This window comes from Choloepus didactylus, chromosome 8, assembly GCF_015220235.1.
Source record: "Choloepus didactylus isolate mChoDid1 chromosome 8, mChoDid1.pri, whole genome shotgun sequence".
In the NCBI taxonomy this organism is placed as follows: domain Eukaryota; kingdom Metazoa; phylum Chordata; class Mammalia; order Pilosa; family Megalonychidae; genus Choloepus; species Choloepus didactylus.
Genome location: NC_051314.1, coordinates 28,329,056 through 28,350,253, shown reverse-complemented (window position 1 = coordinate 28,350,253; position 21,198 = coordinate 28,329,056). Strand labels below are relative to the sequence as shown.

Below are 21,198 nucleotides of genomic sequence, written 5' to 3'. Positions count from 1 at the left end.
GATGGACTGGAAAAGTATCTAATTAGAAATAATCAATCACACAGTAAATTATAAACCCAGAATCAGGCATTATGCTGTAAAATATGGAGTAAAACCCCAGCAATGGTCTGTTGACCCCAAGTTTCATTATTATCTTTGATTTAATAAATAAAATAATGTTAGAAGTAGAAAGTAGCGTAATTATGGCGTAATTCCACTTCTGGCCAAAATAAAGTAACAGACACAATATTTACTTTGCTACCTGAAATAACCAAAAAAAAAAAAAATCAGAAAAAAATGTATGAAATAACAATGTATAAGACACTTAACACTGGGGAACCAAGAACAGGGGTATCTGAAAGATAGAAAGCAAATGAGGTGAGTTCTATGATTACCCCAGCTTACCTCCTTGAGATAGTTTTTAGGCAGAGCATAGGAAGGAAGAACCCAGGCAGAACCCAGCAGACTCCTTGAATTGAGAATATGTTGCTGAGTGTTCAGGGAGACCAAAGCAGCTAGAGTTTGCATGATGAAGTACCAGAGACCTGCACATAGATAGAACCTCAAGGATCTGCAGGGGGTCCCCTCAGGTATTTAGCAGAGCACTGTTCAATGCACACGTCAGGAACCTACATGAGGCCACAGAAGGAACCATCCAAAAGGATTTCCAGTCAGATTGTAAAATCTCATCATCCAATGGCAATGAGTAGAAGTATTCAGAAAACTCTTGCGTCAGTAGTGGGGAATGCTTGGTCTTAGACTAAACACTGTTCAGTCCTACCTAAAATGCGAGACCCAAAAGGATCAAACTCTTTCCGAGTAACATACCTGTATCGTAGAACAAATCTCCAGAATATTTATAGTAATAAAAGTTAAAATCCATGATGTCTAGCATCCAACCAAAGATTACCAGACGTGAAAAGAAGAAGGAAAATATGACCCGTTATGAGAAGAATCAGTCCACCAAAATCTATCCAGAACTGACACAGATTTTTTAATTAGCAGATAATGGGCATTAAAACAGTTAATACTGGAAGAAGTAATGACTGAAAAATCTCCAAATTCATTGAAAACTATAGATCCATATATCCAAGAAGCTCAATAAAAATAAACACAAGGAATATGAGGAAAACCATACCAACACACATCATGACAAACTTGCTCTGAAACCAGTAATAAAGAGTAAAATCTTAAATACAGCCAGAGAAGCAAGGCAAGCTACTTACAAAGGAACAAAGGTAAGGATGACAGCAGAGTTCTCAATGGAAACAGTGCAAGTGAGGACACAATGTAGTGACATCTTTAAAGTACTGAAAGAAGAAACTGTCAGTCTAGACCTCTATACCCAGGGAAAATGTCTTCTAAAAACAAGGGTGACATACTTTTTTAGACATACAAAATCTGAAATAATTTAACATGAGAAGACCTCCAACTACAATATGTGCTAAAAGAAGTCTCTCTTGTAAAAGAAAAATGATGTCAGATGGAAATACGGATCTGTACAACAAACTGAAGAACATTAGAAATAGTACGTGGATAAATATTTAATATGTTATTATTTTAATCTCCTTAATAACTGTTTAAACAAAAATGTTAACATTGTATTGTGAAGTTAATAACTTATGTAAAAGTAAAATGTATCATGACAATAGTGTAAAGGCTAGGAGGGGAGAAATAGAGGTATACTGTTGTAAGGTTCTTATATTATATGGCTATATGTGCAGTGGAATAATATCACTTGAAGGTAGATTGTGATGAGTTAAAGGTGCATACTGTAAACCCTAAAGCCAACCACTAAAACAGCAACACAGCTATAGCTCCTAAGCCAACAAAGATAAAATAAAATCATGAAAAATAATTAACCTAAAATAAGGCATAAAAAGAAGAAAAGGGGAACAAAAAACAGTTGTGGCAAATAGAAAACAAATAGCAAGATGAACCACTTAAATTTAAACATACCAATAATAACACTGAATTTAAATGGTCTAGAGACTCCAGCCCAAACCCAAGTCAGAGGTTTACATATTGAATGAAAAGAGACAACTGTTTGCTGCCTGGAAGAAACACACATTTAATATAGAGACATGAATAGGTTGAAAGTAAAAGGATGGAAAAAAGATGTATGTTAACACTAGTTAAAAGAAAGTTGGAGTGGCTTCATTAATGTCAGGCAAAGTAGATTTCAAAGTAAAGAATATTAACAAGAACAAAGCAAGCCATTTTATAATGATCAAGGGGCCAATTCCTCAGGAGGACATTAGGATTGTTATATTCCTAAATGTTTAAGCACTTAATGGCAGTGCTTTAAACTACATGAAAACAAAACTGATAAAACTTCAAAAAGAAATAGACAAGTCCACAATTATAGTCAGAGATTCAATACCCCTCTCTCAATAATTGCTAAATAAGTAGACAAAAAATCAGGAGGTTGTGGAAGACCTGAACAACATTGTCAGTGAACTTGACCTAATTGACCTTTTAGAACACTTCACCTAAAAATGGCAGAATTTGCATTATTTTCAAGTGCACACAGAACATTACCAAGGCAGGCAATATTTTGGAACATAAAAGAAGATTTAATAAATTTAAAAGAATCCAAGTCATACAGAATATGTTCTTTGACCGTGATGGAAATAAATTAGAATTCAGTAAGAGGAAGGACTCTGGAAAATTCACAAATATTTAAAAACTAATTAGCACACTTCTAAACCATGGGTGAAAGAAGAAATCAAAGGGGAAATTAGAAAGTAAGTTGTACTGAATGAGAATGAAAATACATCCTGTCAAAATGTATGTGATGCTGATAAAGCAGTATTTAGGGGGAAATTTGTAGCACTATTTGCCTATATATGAAAAGATATGTCCCAAATTAATGACCACTCTTTCCACCTTAAGAAACTAGTAAAGGAAAATAAAATTAAAGTAGGCAAATTAAAAAAAAAAAAAGCAGAGCAGAAATCAATGAAAATAGAAAAAGAAAAACAATAGAGAATATCAGTGAAACCAAAAGCTGGTTCTTAGAAAAAAATCAATAAAATTGATAAACCTTGTGGTGGACACAACCTAAAGCAACTCATAATCTGTCAGGTCCCTGTGTGATCCCCTACCCTTGAGTGTGGGTGGAGCCCATGTCTGACTTCTAAACAACAGAATATTGCAAAGGTGATTATGTCACTCTTGTGGTTCTGGCAAAGTTTAAGGGATTTTTCACACGTAATTAAGGATCTTTAATCAGTTTGACTTTGGCTTAATCAAAAAGGACATTATCTTGGGAAGGTCTGACCTAATCAGGTGCACTCTTTAAAAGAAAGTTTAAGTCTTCTTCCCTCAGCTCAGAGACTTGAAGTAGCAGAGACTCCTCCCGCTGTTGCTGGCTTTGAAGAAGCAAAGCTGCCATGAATTCTATAGCAGCAAGAATCTGAATTCTGCCTAGAACCTTAGGAAGCTTGGAAGTGGGTCCTTCCCTAGTCAGTCCCCCAGACGAAAATGCAATCTTGCCAACACCTTGATTTTAGCCTTGTGAGAACCTGAGCAGAGAATCCAGCTAAACCATTCCTGACCTATATAAACACTGAAATAATAAATGGATGTTGTTTTAACCTGGTACATTTCTGGTAATTTGTTATACAGCAATATAAAACTAATACATACTTCTAGACAGGCTAATTAAAAAGACAGAAAGAGATAAAACAGAAATTAGAGGGGTTTTAAAGAGAGATGACATCACCACAGATATTGAAAGGATAATAAGGGAAATGATGAACAATTTTTTGCCAATAAATTCAACAACCTAGATGAAATGGACAAATGCCTTCACAGACACATGTCAAAACTCACCCAAGAAGAAGTAGATAACCTGAGTAGCCCTATATGTATTAAATAAATGGAATTTATACTTTAAACCCTTCTCACAAAAGAAACTCCAGACCAAGATGCTTCCACTAGTGAATTCTACCAAACATTTAAGGAAGAAGTAATACCAATAATACATAAATTCTCTCAGAAAATTAAAGAGCAGTAAATATGCCCCAGTTTATTCTATGAGGGAGCATTACCTTGATACCAAATTAGGCAAAGACATTACTAGAAAAGAAAACTATTAATCATTATCAATTCTTGAACATAAAGGCAAACATTATTTTAAAAGTTTAGCAAATCAAATCTAACAATTTATGAAAAGGATAATATATCATGATCAAGTAGGATTTATCCAAGGAACACAAAGTTGATTTAACATTTGAAAAATCAATCAATATAATTCACCATATTAGCAAATTAAAAAAGAACATCCATATGATCATCTCAATAGACACAGAAAAAGCATTTGATAAAGTCCAATATACATTCCGGGTTTAAAAATAAAACTCAGCAAACTAATAGAAGAGAATTTCCTCAATCTCATTTATGAAATACTTATAGTTAACATTATTTGTAATGGTAAAAGATGGAATGCTGTCCCCCTAAGATCACAAGCAAGGTAAGGACTCATCTCTTACCTATTCTGTTCATCTTTTTACTGGAGGTTCTAGCCAGTACATTAAGACAAGAAAAGGAATAAAAGGCATCCAGATTGAAAAGCAGTAAAGTTTTCTTTAGTCTCAAGTGGCATGATCATCTGTATAGAAACTCCAATGGAATCTACAAAAAAAAGCCTACTAGAAATAATAAGTGAGTCTAGCTAGGTTGCAGGAAACAAGATTGGCAAACAAAATTCAATTTATATTTCTGTAAATCAGCAATAACCAGTCAAGAATTGAAATTTAAAAAGCAATAACATTTAAAATAGCATCAAAACATGTGAAATATTTGGGGATCAATCTTTCAAAAGATGTGTAAGATTTGTACACTGAAAACTACAAAACATTGCTAAGTTAAAGACCTAAATAAATGGAGAGATATGCCTTGTCTATGGGTCAGAAAACTCACTATAGTTAAGAAGTCAATTTTCCCCCAAATTTAGCTGTAGATTCAATGCAATCCCTCTCAAAATCCCAGCATGTTTCTTTTTGTGTAAATTGATAAGCTGATTCAAAAATTCACAGGGAAATGAAAGGGCCTAGAATAACCAAAACTTTGAGAGAAAAAACAAAGAACAAAATCAAAAGGCTAACATTATCTAATTTTAATTATTATTATACACCTATAGTAATCAAGATAGTGTCTTATTAGTGTAAAAATATACAAATAGATCCATGGAATTGAATAGAGAATCCAGAAGTGTACCCACACATACACAGACAGTTGATTTTTTACAAAAGCACAAGGGTGTCCAAAGAATAAAAGATTGCCTTTTCAACAAATGGTGCTGGAACATTTCAATATCCATATCAGGGATTGAGTCATGTCTCCCACAGAAGGCATGTCAGGTCCCAAGCCCTGGTCGTGTGGGTGTGAACCCATTTGTAAACAGGACCTTTAAAGATGTTATTAGTTATGGGGCCCAAACTGAATGAGGGTGGGCCTCAATCCAATATAACTAAAGTCCTTATAAGCAAAGGATATTGGGCACAGAAGAGAAGCCGTGGGGAGCAGCCAGAAGTTGGAAGTCAATGGAACCTGGAAGAGAAAGAAGACGCCACCATGTGGATTGCAGTGTGACGGAAAAGCCAAGGAACCCCAAAGATTGCTGGCCAGCCAGACAGTCTCGACCCCAGGAGGAAGCAAGCTTTCTAGCCTCTGAAATCATGAGCCAGCAAATACCATTGTTAAGCCAACTGTTGTATGGTAGTTGTTTTAGCAGCTAGGAAACTAAAACAATCCATATGCAAAAAAAAAAAAAAATTAACCCAGATCCATATCCAAAAATTAACTCAAAATGAATCATAAATCTAAATGTAAAACTTAAAACAATAAAACTTCTGGGCAGGAACATAGGAGAAAATCTTTGTGACCTTGAGTTAAGCAAAGGTATCTTAAATACAACACCAAAAGCACAATTCATAAAAGAAAAAAATGCATAAATTGGACTTCATCAAAATTAAAACTTTGGCTTTTTAAAAGATATTGTTAAGAGAATAAAAAGAGAAGTCACAGACTGGGAGAAAATATTTTCAAAGCATAAGTCTAATCAAAGACTTATATCTAGCCTGTGTAAAGAACACTCAAATCTCAATTTAAAAAAAACTAATAGGCATAAGATTTGAACAGACATTTCACCAGAGAAGATATATGAGTGGCAAATGAGCACATGAGAAGGTGTCCAACATCATTCTTCATTAGGGAAATGCAAATTAAAACTACACTAAATACCATTACACACCTATTAGAATGTCTAAAATTAGAAAGACTAATCATACCGAGTTTTGGCAAGAATTTGGAGGAACCGAAACTCACATATACTGTTGGTGAGAATGTAAAATTGTACAGTCACTTCAGAAAACAACTTGGCAGTTTCTTGAAAAGTTGAACATACACCTACCCTATGATCCATCCATTTCACTTCTAGATATTTACTCTAAAGAAATGAAAACATATGTCCATACAAAGACTTGAACACTAATGTTCATATCAGCCTTATTTGTAATAACCAAAACTGGAAAAAGCCCAGATGTCTATTGTCAGGGATATAGATAAATAAATTGTTGTGTACCCCTATAATGGAATACTTCTCAGCAGTATAAAGGAATGCACTACTGATATTCCCATCAACATGGATTCCCATCAACATGGATTCCCATCAACATGGATGAATCTCAAAATAATTATGCTAATAAAAGAAATCAGACAAAAAAGGAGTTCATGCTGTATTATTTCATTTATATAAAACTCTAGGAAATGCAAACTAATTCATAGTGACAGGAAGCAGATCAGTGCCTTGGAGGTAATGTGGGAGGAGTGGGAGCTTACAAAGGGGCACTAGCAAACTTTGGGGGTGAGGGATATGTTTGTTATCTTGACTGTGCTGATGGTTTTGTGGGTGTATACATATGTCAAAACTTATTAAACTGTATGTTTTAAATATGTGCAACTTATTATATATCAGTTATACCTCAATAAAGCTGTTTAAAAAAAGATCAACATGTCCAAAGCCACTCCCCACTCCACTTTTTGGGTGAGAATGTTGAGGTCTAAGGATGAGGGGTCTTACCCAAAGTCATACCATTATTCCAATGCAGAGGAGTTAGCTTTGTCCATATCGAAGCTTCTGAACAAAAAGAGAAGAGCTCCTGACAGAATATCACCTCTCTGATAGGATGAATTGGTCCACTTCTCTCAGTGCATTCCCTAATCTATGCCAAGCACTGTAGTAGGTGTGCTTCATTGTTTCCCTTCTGTTTAAAAATCCAACTTCCTTGCCCTCGATCCCAATCTCCCAGCAATGGCAAAGCTGTATTCTAAACTGTTAGTGTCCGAGTGGGGACTTAAATCACTTTGAAAACCTAGGATGTTTTCTCCAAAAAGTACTATCTTTACACTACTCTCGAACATTGTAAGAATTCACACTCGGTATTAATTCAAATTGGACTCTTGTTCTTTCAGGTCTGAATCGTTTGCTTACCAATGGCTCCTATGAAGCTGCATTTCCCTTGCATGAGGTATTGTCCTGCTTTATCTCCTTCTCTTTCTTTCAACTTCTTGTTGCTGAAATCAGCCTCTGGGGATGAAGTCATTGGTTGAGTTTGTTGGTATCACATTTCAGAATGGATTTGTCCATAGGTAATTCACTGAAGGCCTACTTGCTCTGTGATGGCTCTCCCCAGCATCGATTTATTCCTATATATCTTTTTATGTAATTTTAAAAGTACTTGAATCAAGACTCACTCAGCATGAATTCAGGGGAGTCATAAAATTAAAGAGCCATTGAAAATCTGCATGAGGCCCCAGACTCAAGGGGAAAATACTCTTGAAATATGTAGTATCTGCAACAAGAAATTTATAGCTATTCCTTGAGAAAGTGGGAGAAAGCTGTCTTGCCAAGTCTCTGCTAACCAAAGGATGACAAATGAAAATTAGTAATATTGTCCACATCATTGCTATATAAGATATATAAAATTCTGTGTTCTTCTTACTTACTGCATGGTCTTCATCATACATGAAGACTTCCATCAGTGTAACGTGGTTACCCTCTCAGGTTGTTTAACCCAGAATTATTCTACCACATGAGAATTCAGGACAAGTGAGGGATTACTATAATTTTCATGGTCTTGAGCCTCTACTCTATACTGGTCACTGAATGACACAGAGAATACATTGATAAACATCATGGTCCCTGCCCTCTGGCACCTCACAAATAAGCCAGAGTGAAATTACTGATTAGAATGATCTTCAGAATAATTATCTTACAAAGAATGCTAAGTTTGCCAATAGAACATTTGAGGACAGTTCTGACTCGCTGTAAAAGGCAAGTCTTCCCAAAGCATACTTTTTGTTTGGCTTACAGTGTTTACCCTCTTGACTGTAAACACCAAGAGATGTAAAAGGGAAGACCAAATAAACAAACACAAAAAAAGTCTTATTCATTAAGTAAACTAGAAGCTTTGGTCTGAGACCCTATTTACAGACTGCCATGAAAAGTAGTTGGAATGATTCTTTTAGCAGGACAGAAGCAAATATCTTGAAACAAAGGTCTGCTAGAGCCACACACAGGTGTTTCTGAACTCCAAAGACAGATTCCCCCAATAACATCGTGTGTCTTCCCTGTAGTTACTCGTTAGCATTGCCCAGAAAAAGGTTTCAGAGAAATTCGCATCCTCCCCTCTACCCAGCCCTTCCTTGTGGTGAGGGCAGTGTCCAAGAGATTGGCAACTGGGCAGAACTGTGTGCACACGGGAACAGGTGGGCAGGCAGGAGGAGGGTGTCTGAGGAGATGCAGCTACAAAATGCCGCAGAGCAGCTCATGGCTTTCTCTTTGGCTTTTGTTTCTCGGTAAAGCCCTGTCATCTATGAGAAGTGTAATTCCAATTAGTAAAAAAAGCCGCCATAACAACGTAATTGTTCTTTTGACATTTTACTCTTAGATTAACTTGACAGTGTTACCTAACCTCCTGATAACCTTCAGAGGCAAGAAGAGCAGATATTGTTGCCCTTGATTCATGTTAAAATTTTAGATAAACGTTTAGAGAAAGGTTAACTCATCTGTAGTCATGCAGTAAATTTCTTAACTCCCTGCCCTGTGCACTTTCCATTAAGATGGAACTTCTCAGGTTAATGTGAATTATTCGTTCACCTCCAGAAAGTCCCTGCTCTGTTTGTGAAACTAGCCTTGCCACTAACTAAAGTCTGACAAGCCCCATCTCTGGGGCCCTCAGTCTCCTCATTTGATCAATGAAGAGGTTGAATTAGATTTGAATCATTAGAATTTTGAGGTGAACTCCAGCTTTTGAATTCTAGGATTTTCTTGTAGAAAAGGCTGTGTGAAGTGAAGAAGGGAATTTATAAGTCTCAAGCCTGGGTTCTAAGCTGTACACTTTCTTCATTCAAACCACAGAAGAAATCTAACAAGACAGATATTATTAGTTCCCTTATGAATTAGGAAACCAAGGCTCAGATTAGTTGACTTGTCCAAGGCCTCCTAGCTGAAAAGTAGTGGAACTGGATTTGCACTCAGTTCAGACCTGCCAGATTCTAGCAAGCATATGCTTTTTACTGCACAGGATCATCCACAAGATAATGTTCATAACAACTCATCAAACTGCTGCTACTTTGATAGTGTGGATCGATTTTATTCTCATCCCATTATTTTTACTCTTGCTATAAGAGATTGGTATCACTATTAGCTTTTCCTTATGATTTTTGTGGGTGTTGCCTCATCGACAGTGCTGTTTTTATCCCAGGGAAGTTACAGAAGTAAAAACTCCATTAGAACCCATGGAGCGGAAAACCATCGACATCTCCTCTATGAGTGCTGGGCCTCCTGGGGCGTGTGGTATAAATACCAGCCTTTGGATCTTGTAAGGTGAGTTTTTAAACCAGCTGCAGATATAAAGCTTGTACCGAATGACAAGCCAACATTGAAGGAAAAAAGGTCTCAGATGCACAGCTCTCACTCAAACTGGCGTCTTCCCAAGAGGGCAACTTGTCAGAGAACAGTAAACCAGCCAGCCCTCTGATAAGGATCATTTCCTCCAAAAAGGTCTTAGGAAGAGGCCTAGGGAGGGGCATGTGAGGTCAGCGTGGCCCCCAAAGGAATCCATTAGGAACGGTCACCCCATGTTATTTGCAAGTTGTCCTATAGAAAGGGAACACATCTTAGAGGTATTAGTGACAAATGGAATATTAGTTACTCTTATGCAAGTAGGAAATATGAGGTGCTGACATTCTAATAAATTTTGTGGTTTTAATTTTCATTTTAAACTAATAACCTTCTAAGTTTCTTTTAATCTGCAGGTGAAAAAAAAAGTATATCGGCTTTTAACCTACGGTAATTGTGCAGTGACGATGTATGCTTTTCAACCTTCTAGATCTACCCAACATTCTGCCATGGCAGAATTATGCTTTAAGTTCTCATTATCTATTTAGAGAGTGGTAATTAAGATTGGATAATAATAATCCACACTTCATAGATTCCTTATTAAAGAGAAAGCCATGTCTCCTTTCTTAGACTAGCTGGATTTGTTTCATTTTTGTGGGGCCCTAAAAAAATGAGCCCAGGGGAGAAGAAACAATAATGCAGTTCATTTTACGCTTCATCTCTCTGGGGAGTCATTCTTCCTGCCTGAGTCCTTGCTGCCTTGTTACCAGGTGTCACTCCTGATGATCCAAGGACATTGATGCCTTGTGTCCCCTTCTTTGTGTTGTTAACAAATGATGTAGATGATCTGGGTGAGTGGAAAACACTTCCTGAAATAAGATCATTTTCCTTTGACCAGTCTCAATGTGTGATTAACACTGGGGAAAAAAAATAAAAGCAAATTCTCCTCCCAACTTTAGTTCCATAATACAGGATTGCATTGATTAAAAATTACAGACAATTGCTATAGGCCAAAGTTTCTCCTTCATGACAATATTTTCATTAAGATTTTGCACTTAGATCAATGAATGTCAATTAAGTGCCTGTTGTGTTTCTAATAGTGTGCTAAGTACTATTGGCAAAGGCAAATAGAAGCCATTGTCCCTGGCTTTGAGAAACTCACAGTTTTCTTCAGAAAACAAGCCTGACATTCTTGAGAGAGTTAAAAAAAAAAAAAAAAACACCACCTGCAATTGGGTAACATATGACAGAAGCCATAAGTTTTACAATAATTCAGAAAAAATGGAAAGGATAGATGTGGGCTAGAGACCTGTGGAAGGCCCCAGAGAGTTGAGCCGTGGAAGACAGCAGGATTTGTGATGGCTGAAGGGAAGAGGATTGACAAGCACCAGCAAGCCTTGGATTGAATAGAGTTGTGGAGCATTTCAGGAATCCCACCACTTAGATAGTTCTTGCCCTACAGATTTTGCTTCCTACATAGCTCTCAAATCTGGCCACATCCCAGCATCTCCTCTGCCACTGCCACTGCCTTCATCCGTAGCCTAGACTACAACATTAGTCCTCTACTTGTTCTCCCTTTTCCCTCCCTGGTCCCTTCCAAAATTCTTTCTCCACCTTGCAGACAGCGATCCTTTCACATAGTGAAATGATCGTGTCCACTGATTGGTGAAAACTTTTTCATGGTTTTCCAAATCTCTAGGGACACAGATAAACACATTTAGTGGGGTCACCAGGCCCATGGAGGTCCAGCCTCCACCTGCCACTCCAGCCTGCATCTCAGTGTTCCAGCCACACTGCCCTTATTTCATCTGGTCCCACCTACCACAGGGTCTTTGCACATGCTGGTCTCTCTGACAGAAATGCTCTATTCTGTTCCCACCCCCACCTGGTTAATTCCTTCTCATCAGCAGAGTAGTCACCTCCTCAGAGGAGTCTTCCCTGACTGGGGTAGTTAGATGGCCTTGTTATATATGCTTCCAGAATGTGTTCCTCTCCTTCATAGCTCTTTTCTCAGTTTTGTAGTTATAAACTCATTTGTTTGAGTGATGTGTGCTTCCTCTGTCAGTCTACGAGCTCCACAAGAGCAGGGAGCAAGCTTATTTTCCCTACCGTTGTGTTGTCAGCCTCTAGGCACATAGTACTAGGCACAATGTAGGTGTTTTTTGTTTGTTTTTTAATTATTGAATGAGAAAATGAATATATCTGGGAAAGTCTGAGAGTGGAAGGTTTCTATTGAGGGAGTAAATAATCCCATGCTTTTAGAAGCAATTGGACACTGTACAATGAAAGCAGTAAAAAGTATTTGGGAGCAGATGGTCTGCAATGTTTGTTTAGAATGAAAATGAAAAAATAATTAGAAAATTCTCATATTGGCCTAAGAAATAATTGACTTGTAAGTTGTGAATTGTAGCTGTACAATGGCATAGAAAGCACAATTTGGGTTGAATTCTCTAAGACAAGTCAATCAAATTAGCAATGATGTTTAAAAAATAAAAGAAAAACCAAGGAACTCTCTAGACACTTCCAAACTTCACAGCCCTCAGAGCACTAGATAGACTGGCTAGTCTCAGGTGTGAGGCATCAGAAAAATATTTATAGAGATCGATGTTAAAATGTATGAAAAGCCACCTCTCAGCCATTGGTTCATGTTGAATCACAGCAATCTCTGAAGTTCTTTTCTTTCTAATATCCTATGATTCTAGCATTGTAACCATCTGTAAAGCTACAAAATATTGAAAGGGATATTCAAAGCTTTACATAACACTTTGTTAACTGGTTTTAAGCTATAATTATAATACAAACATAAATACGCACTCAGAAAATGCAAAAGTGAAATTATATGTTGGCACCAACTATTCCAGTTCCCTTCATTCCTTATCAGTGTCATATCTTACTTACTAAACAGGCAGAGTTTATTCTTTAAATTATCAAAATAAACCTGTGCATAATCATGTTCTCTAGGAAAGAATAGATTCTATTTCTGATATTGAGTAGTAGGAGGCAAAATTTAAGCCCAAAGCCTAGATTTGTTCACACGTTCCATTCTCTTGGCTTATCTTGTTTGCATGTTCATCAGTAGAGCAAAGTGAAATGACTGAGCAAAGTGTTGTAATGCTTAACTTTACACTCTTTATTGTAATTTACAAGGATGTTGTGTCTTAAACAGGAGGTACTTTGGAGAGAAGATTGGGTTGTATTTTGCCTGGCTGGGCTGGTACACTGGCATGCTCTTCCCAGCTGCTTTCATTGGATTGTTTGTCTTTTTGTACGGAGTCACCACTCTGGATCACTGCCAAGTCAGGTACGGGGAACTCTTTAATGGGTCTGCCTTTGCTTAGTATTTAAAGGTGACTGTGCTTTGGGGGTAGTCACAGACCATGGACACACTTAACTTTTCATTCTAACTTCCTTTCTAGTCTCTCATGGGAAATTTCAGAGAGTTCAACTCACTAGATTTTTCACCACTCCTTGCCCTTGCTACTGTGGTTCTACAAAGCAAAGTTTACTTCTATGGACATACAAACCACTAAACATCCACAGGACAAGTCACTTTCATTCGCTTGCTAAAAGTTACTGTCTTTCTGGCTTTTCATATCTTTTTCTCCCACCAATACTGCAAATAGTGAATTTAACAATCATTTTTATGAATTCTGTGTTTATAAGACCCCTTTAATCCTAGGCCAGAAAAACATCTCACCATCTTACTGGTGCCTTGAGAATGGCTCATTGTTGAGGATTCTTATCTTGCTTCTTTTACTAGAATATAATTTAAGATATTCTTGGAAATGTTATTACAAAACTGAATAATGATCTTAAATAATAAATGTGGCTTTTAAAAGTGCAAAAATAAAAGAGAGTGATTGAACCTCCAACCTACAAAAATATTTTGCTTTCTAGTGAAATTGTTAATGAGATGTAGTTTTCTCCCACAAATAAAATCCCTAGTTATTTCAGTCAATTCCTCCCTTATAAGTCTAATGTATCATGCATATAGAAATTGAGGCAGGCTCTTTTAGGTATCCCATTGTTCCCATAATTCAGTATGAAATTGCTTCAGATCTGTGAAATGTTGTGAATGATTTTTGTGTAATTTGGGGTATAACAACCAATGTTTTGCTTCATGTATTTTCCTGAGTTTAACTTTTTAATTCATAAAGCCAGGGAACAGCCTCATAAATAATTTGGCTTACCAAATTATTAAAATGTGCAGGTACTTGTTTACATTAATAACAGATAAGGCAAAAAAGCTTCTAAGGGCAGAAATTTAATCTACTAGTTCTTATTTACCAATTGAACATTCTGGTGATACTGGAGGAAATAACTGCACTACGACATCAAATTGCAGCCTTTTCTTTTCTCTTTCTCTTTTCCAGTAAAGAAGTCTGCCAAGCTACAGATATCATCATGTGTCCTGTGTGTGATAAATACTGTCCATTCATGAGACTGTCAGACAGCTGTGTTTATGCCAAGGTAATTTCAAATATGCAGCATTTTAGATGGTCTGAATTTAGCATACTCCTTCCTGAGGGAATGTGGGTGATTATGTTCTCTCTGCTATTTCTGGTCTTTGATTCTCAAGTTTATGTTATAGGATAGACTTAACTCCATTGCCCAGTAGTTTAATTTAAATATCTTTTTAAATGTATATGGATTTCAAACATATTGGCTCTAGTTACCATTACAAGAGACCGATGCATGGCACAGTACAAAGATGCTGGAGTCAGAGACGGTTACGTTCAAATCTTGACTCAGCTCATTACCACTTGTCTACTTGGGAGCAAGTTATTTGACTTCTCTTAGCCTCATTTTCCTCATCCATAAAATGGAGAATACAATGCCTGTTTCACATGATTGTTACAAGAAATGTATCAGATTTATACTGAGCATAGTGCTTGGCAAGCGATAAGATCTCAGTAAATGACAGCCATTATTTTCCTCCTCGTCATCATCATTGTTGTCAAAAGACCTAGATTCAGTAGATTACCAGGAATAGAATGAGACTAAAGAATGGGGAGTGGTTGCTTAATGTGTACAGAATGTTTAACTAGGGTGAACTTAAAAGTTTGGAAGTGGACAGAGGTGACGGTAGCACATTATTGTGAGAATAATTAACAGTGCTGAATGAAGTGTGAATGTGGTGGAAAGGGGAAGTTTAGAGTCATGTATGTCACCAGAAGGAAAATTGGAGGTTAAAACCTGGGAATGTATAACACCGTGAATCTTGTGGTGGACAATGTACAAATATGTTAAACGTTCTTTCATGAACTAGAACAAATGTACAACACTATTATAAGAAGTTAATAATAGAGGAATATATGGGGGAAAATGTACCTATTTCAAACTATGGACTATAGTTAACAGTAATATTTTAATATTCTTTCATCAATGGTAACAAATGGACTACACCAATACTGTGCGTCAATAATAGGTGGGGAGAAGGGGTATGGGAGGATTTGGGTTTCCTTTTTTATCTTTATTTCTTTTATGGAGTAATTAAAATGTTCTAAAATTGATCATGGGGTTGTATGTAAACTATGTGATGATACTGTGAGCCACTGATGGTACACTTCGGATGGTTTATATGCTGTGTCCAAATACCTCAATAAAACTGCGTAAAAAATAATCAACATAGCATTTCTCAGCTTTGCCGGTGAAACTTGGTTTCAGCTGTGACACTAAGTTAATGTAAGTGCCTAGAAGATAGGGATATGTGTTTTGGAATGAAAACACAACAGAATTAAAACCTAATACTATCCTACATATATATGAAAATAATCAACATAACTGTTTCCCAGGTTTACAAAAGAAACTGGTTTCAACTGTGGCACTAAGTTCACATCTGTGCCTAGATGTTAGGGAAACATGTCGTGCAATGAAAATATTGACAGTATTACTAATCCTAACCCTAACCCTAATTTAAAAACAAAAAACAAAACAAAAAAAAAGGAACCTAGATTCTAGCCCAAGATCAGCTACTTACCAATTTGACCTCGGACAGGTACAGCTTCTCTGAGCCTGAGCTTTCTTGTCTCTAAAATGCAGACAGAGATATGTGCCCTCTTTTCCCATGGTACATTATAAGAACTAAAAAAGAGAGTATGTGTGAAACTGCTTTGAAAAAACAAATACATGGCACCCTTATATTATTATATGTTATTGCATTCCCCTTTCTCATGTAATTTTATTAAAAATTTAGACATGTTCATCAAATTCCTAGTTTTTTTTTTTGTACTTAGGAGCAGTGTCACATATGTAAAGCAATGGCTGGAGATCAGGGTGGTTCCCAACTGATGAAGATTTTTCCAAGACCCTATAAACTTGCCCAGATTCCAGATCTAAAAAGGGTTGGCAGAGGCAAGATGGCAGCATAGAGAGGAGTGGAATTTAGTCAGTCCTCTGGAACAACTAATAAACAACCAGGAACAAATAGTAAATAATCTGGAATAACTGCTGGGGGACAACAGTGACTGTCCACACATCATACACCAACCTGGATTGGGAGGAATGCCTGTAATCACAGCATAGAATCTATAAGTGTAGAACTACACTGGGAGCCTCCTCCTCCCACGGCAGCCCAAACTGCAAAGCCTCGCTGTGCTAGAAACTAGCAGTACTCTCCAAGTGGAGCAAGCAAATATAGCTCAGCTGAGCTCCAACTGGGGTTTTAATTAACAAATGCAGACTGCTGAATAAAAGCTACAAACCCCCAACAAGCAGACAGAGGCTTTTTAGTGATGACTGACCTTAAAGAACCAAAAGACTCTCTGTACTGGGAGGGAAAGCCCAGAAGACCAGGTATTTCCTCTGGCCAATGAGTGAAACTGAGGAGATGTGTACTGGCTAAAAAAGGGGGCTTCCTGTCCCTCTTTCTCTCTCTCTCAATCTGAGGGGCTCAGAGGAGAGAGCCGCAGCCATTTTTAGTTCCCAGTGCTCTGACCCAGACAGGGGTGGAGATAACAGAGTCAGAGAGACAGTGATTCAAATGGAGATGATAAATCCCTAGGGAGTTTATCTTCCCTAAGAGTAATGGGGTGGGGCCCAGCTTTCCCTTCAGAACCAGACCCCAGAGCCTGAGGGGAAACAGCCAAAACTGAAACTGAAGGGACCACACCTCCTTATACCAGTCGGGAGCGACAGGCTGACAGGTGCCACCTGCTTAGCAGGTTAGGAAAAGCACAGTGACTGGAGACCTCAGAGGGTGTGTCAGTCTTCTAAGATACACCCTCAGGGAAACCCTTCTGAGACCTGAGCATGTTCTGGTCTGGGAAAACCTGATTGGGGTAACCAAGGAAACCAAATGCCTAAACAACAGAAAACTACAACCTACACCAAGAAAAACGAAGATATGGCCCAAAGGAACAAACTTACGCTTCAATCAAGATACAGTTGAGACATTGTTTCACTTTAATGAAACAATCTATTGAAGATTTTCAAATAAATGCACTAAACCAAATCAACGAGTTCAGGGAAGATATAACAAAAGAGATGAAGGCTGTAAAGAAAATACTGAGCTAACATAAGGTAGAAATCGAAAGTTTGAAAAAATAACTGGCAGAATCTATGGAAATGAAAGGCACAACAAAAGAGATGAAAAACACAGTGCAGACGTACAACAGCAGATCTCAAGAGGCAGAAGAAAATACTCAGGAACTGGAGAACAAGATTCCTGCAATCCTACACATAAAAGAACAGATAGGGAAAAGAATGGAAAAATATGAGCAATGTCTCAGGGAATTGAATGACAACATGAAATGCATGAATGTACATGTCATGGGTGTCCCAGAAGAAGAAGAGAAGGGAAAAGGAGCAGAAGCAATAATAGAGGAAATAATCAGTGAAAATTTCCCATCTCTTATGAAAGACATAAAATTACAGATCCAAGAAGCACAGCATACCCCAAACCGAATAGATCTGAATAGTCCTACACCCAGGCACTTAATAATCAGGTTATTAAATGTCAAAGACAAAGAGAGAATCCTGGATCTAAGATGGCAGCATAGAAAGGAGTGGAAGCTAAGTAGTCCCCCTGGAACAACTAAAATAAAACAGAAACAACTAGTAAATAATCCGGAATAACTGCAGGGGGACAAACATGACCATCCACTCATCATACACCAACCTTAATTGGGAGGAATGCCCAAGATCACAGCATAAAATCTGTAAGTAAAAACTGCGGTTCCAAATCGGGAGACCCCTCCCCCACAGCCAGAGCTACAAAGCCTCCTGGTGCCAGAGAAAAGCTTTCTCCCAGCAAGCGAATATAGCTCAGCTGAGCTCCAACTGGGGTTTTAATTAGCGAGTGTGAACTGCTCACTACGAGGTATGAATCCCCAACAAGTAGACAGAGGCTTTGGGTGACAACTGACCTTGGAGAGCCGGAGGGTCGCCTCGGACTAGCTCTGTTCCTTTTTTCAACTCAGTGGAGAAAGCCTCAGCCATTTTCATTTCCCAGTTCTGTGACCCAGACAAGGGTATAGCACAGGCAGAGAGAGACCATTGAAATGCTAATGACCTCTCCCTAGGGAGTCTATCTTCTCTAAGAAGAAAGGGGTGGGGCCCAGCTCTACTACCTGTCTTTCATTCAGAACTTGGGGAAGAAGAGCCACACCTTCTTACACCAGTCAAGAATTATAGGCTGAAAGGCACCACCTGCTGGGCAGAAATGCACAGTGACTGGAGACATCAGAGGGTGTACCAATTTTCTAAGACATACCCTCAGGGAAACTGGATACTGAATATTTCTTCCTTCTGGGACCTTAGCCCATTCTGGTCTGGGGAGGCCTGATTGGGGTAACCAAGGAAACCATGCCTAGACAACAGAAAACTACAACCTACACCAAGACAAATGAGGTAATGGCCCAGTCAGGGGAGCAAACTTGCACTTCAACTGTGATGCAGGAATTGAAGCAACTAATAATAAGTCAATTCAAAAAGTTTAGGGAAGATATGGCGAAAGATCTGCACCATATAATGAAAACACAGGATGTACATAAGGTAGAAATTGAAAGTTCAAAAAACCAACTGGCGGAATCTATAGAAATGAAAAGTACAACCCAAGAGATGAAAGACACACTGGAAACATACAACACAAAATCTCAAGAGGCAGAAGAAAACACTCAGAAACTGGAGAACAAGGCACCTAAAAACCTACACACAAAAGAACTGATAGAGAAAAGAATGGGAAAATATGAGCAACGTCTCCAGGAACTTAAAGACAAAATGAAAAGCAAGAATTTACATGTCATTGGTGTCCCAGAAGGAGAAGAGAAGGGAAAACGGGCAGAAGCAATAATATAGGAAATAAGCAATGAAAATTTCCCATGTCTTATGAAAGACATAAAACTACGGATCCAAGAAGCACAGTGTGCCAGTTTGAGTGTATTGTGTCCCCCAAATGCCATTATCTTTGTAGTCTTGTGTGGGGCAGAAGTTTTGGTGTTGGTTAGATTTGCTTGGAATGTGCCCCACCCAGCTGTGGGCAATGATTCTGATAAGATGTTCGCATGGAGGCGTGGCCCCACCCATTCAGGGTGGGCCTTTATCAGTGGAGCTATATAAATGAGCTGACTCACTGGGAGAAAAGAGAGTGCAGCTGGGAGTGATGTTTTGAAGAGAAGAGCAAGCTTGCTAGAGAGGAACATCCTGGGAGAAAGCCATTTTGAAACCAGAACTTTGGAGCAGACGCCAGCCACATGCCTTCCCAGCTAACAGAGGTTTTCCGGACGCCATTTGCCATCCTCCAGTGGAGGTACCCGATTACTGATGTGTTACCTTAGACACTTTATGGCCTTAAGACTGTAACTGTATAGCCAAATAAACCCCCTTTTTATAAAAGCCAATCCATCTCTGGTGTTTTGCATTCCGCAGCATTAGCAAACTAAAACACACAGCATACCCCAAACAGAATAGATCTGAATAGGCCTACGCCAAGACACTTAATAATCAGATTATCAAACATCAAACATAAAGAGATAATCCTGAAAGCAGCAAGAGAGAAACGATCTATCACATACAAAGGAAGCTTGATAAGACTATGTGTGGATTTCTCAATAGAAACCATGGAGGCAAGAAGGAAGTAGGGTGATATATTTAAGATACTGAAAGAGAAAAACCACCAACCAAGAATCCTATATCTGGCAAAACTATCCTTCAGATATGAGGGAAAGCTTAAAATATTCTCTGACAAACAGACAATGACCAAGTTTGTGAACAAGAAACCTGCTCTACAGGAAACACTAAAGGAAGCACTGCAGACAGAAAGGAAAAGACAGGAGTGAGAGATTTGGAACACAATTTTGGGAGGTAGTAGCACAGCAATGTAAGTACACTGAACAAAGATGACTGTGAACATGGTTGAAAGAGGAAGGCTGGGATCATGTGAGACACCAGAACAAAAGACAAACGATAAACACTGGGACTGTGTAACTCAGGGAAACCTAGAGTGCTCAACGATTGTAATAAAAGGTACAAATATGTTTTTACATGAGGTAGAACAAATGAACGTCAACATTGCAAGGTGTTAAAAATAGGGTGGGATTGGGGGGGAAATACAATCAATGCAAACTAGAGGCTAGAATTAACAGAAACATTCTATTATGCTTCCTTTAATGTAACAAAAGCAATATGCCAAAGCTAAATGCATATGGGGGTGGGGGTGGGGAATAGGGGAAGGGTATGGGACTCCTGGCATTGGTGATGCTGTCTGACTCTTTATTCTACTTTAGCTTAATGCTATCTTTCCTTTTGTCACCTTCTAGCTATCAAGTTTTTTTGTTTGTTTGTTTGTTTGTTTTCCCCTCTTTCTCTTGCCTTTTTCTTTTGCATCTCTGCCTTCTTTGACTCTTGCTCTGTCTTTGTGGAAGAAATGTCCTTATATAGAGTGGCGATGGTGCTCAATACATAAATACATGACTATATGGGGATGCAACGATTGTTTACTTAGGACGGAATGTATAGTGTTTGAACAAAACCATCTTAAAAGAAATGGGTTGATGAAGAAACCTTGAGGGCACTATATTGAGTGAAATAAGACACATAAAGGCAAATATTGCAGGGTCTCACTGATATGAACTAATTATAATGATGTAAACTCATAGACATGAAATGTAAGTTACCAGAATATAGAATGAGACTAAAGAATGGGGAGCAATTGCTTATTATGAACAGAATGTTCAACTAGGGTGAACTTAAATATTTGGAAATGGACAGGGGTGATGGTAGCATGTCATGAGAATAACAGTGCTAAAAAGTGTGTGAAGCTGGTGGAAAGGGTAAGCTCAGAGTCACGCATGTCACCAGAAGGAAAGTTG

General features: G+C 38.0%; 1 protein-coding gene across 4 annotated transcripts in view; it reads left to right on the top strand.

Annotated features, from left to right (window-relative positions):
* Nucleotides 1–21,198, top strand: part of ANO4 (anoctamin 4) — a 514,881-nt gene that overhangs the window by 429,714 nt on the left and 63,969 nt on the right. For all 4 annotated transcript variants that reach the window (XM_037846690.1, XM_037846694.1, XM_037846691.1 and 1 more), the window contains 4 exons: nt 7,459–7,514; nt 9,753–9,874; nt 13,056–13,190; nt 14,263–14,359. In XM_037846690.1, the coding sequence (XP_037702618.1) occupies nt 7,459–7,514; nt 9,753–9,874; nt 13,056–13,190; nt 14,263–14,359 (410 nt within the window). The remainder of the gene's footprint in view (nt 1–7,458; nt 7,515–9,752; nt 9,875–13,055; nt 13,191–14,262; nt 14,360–21,198) is intronic.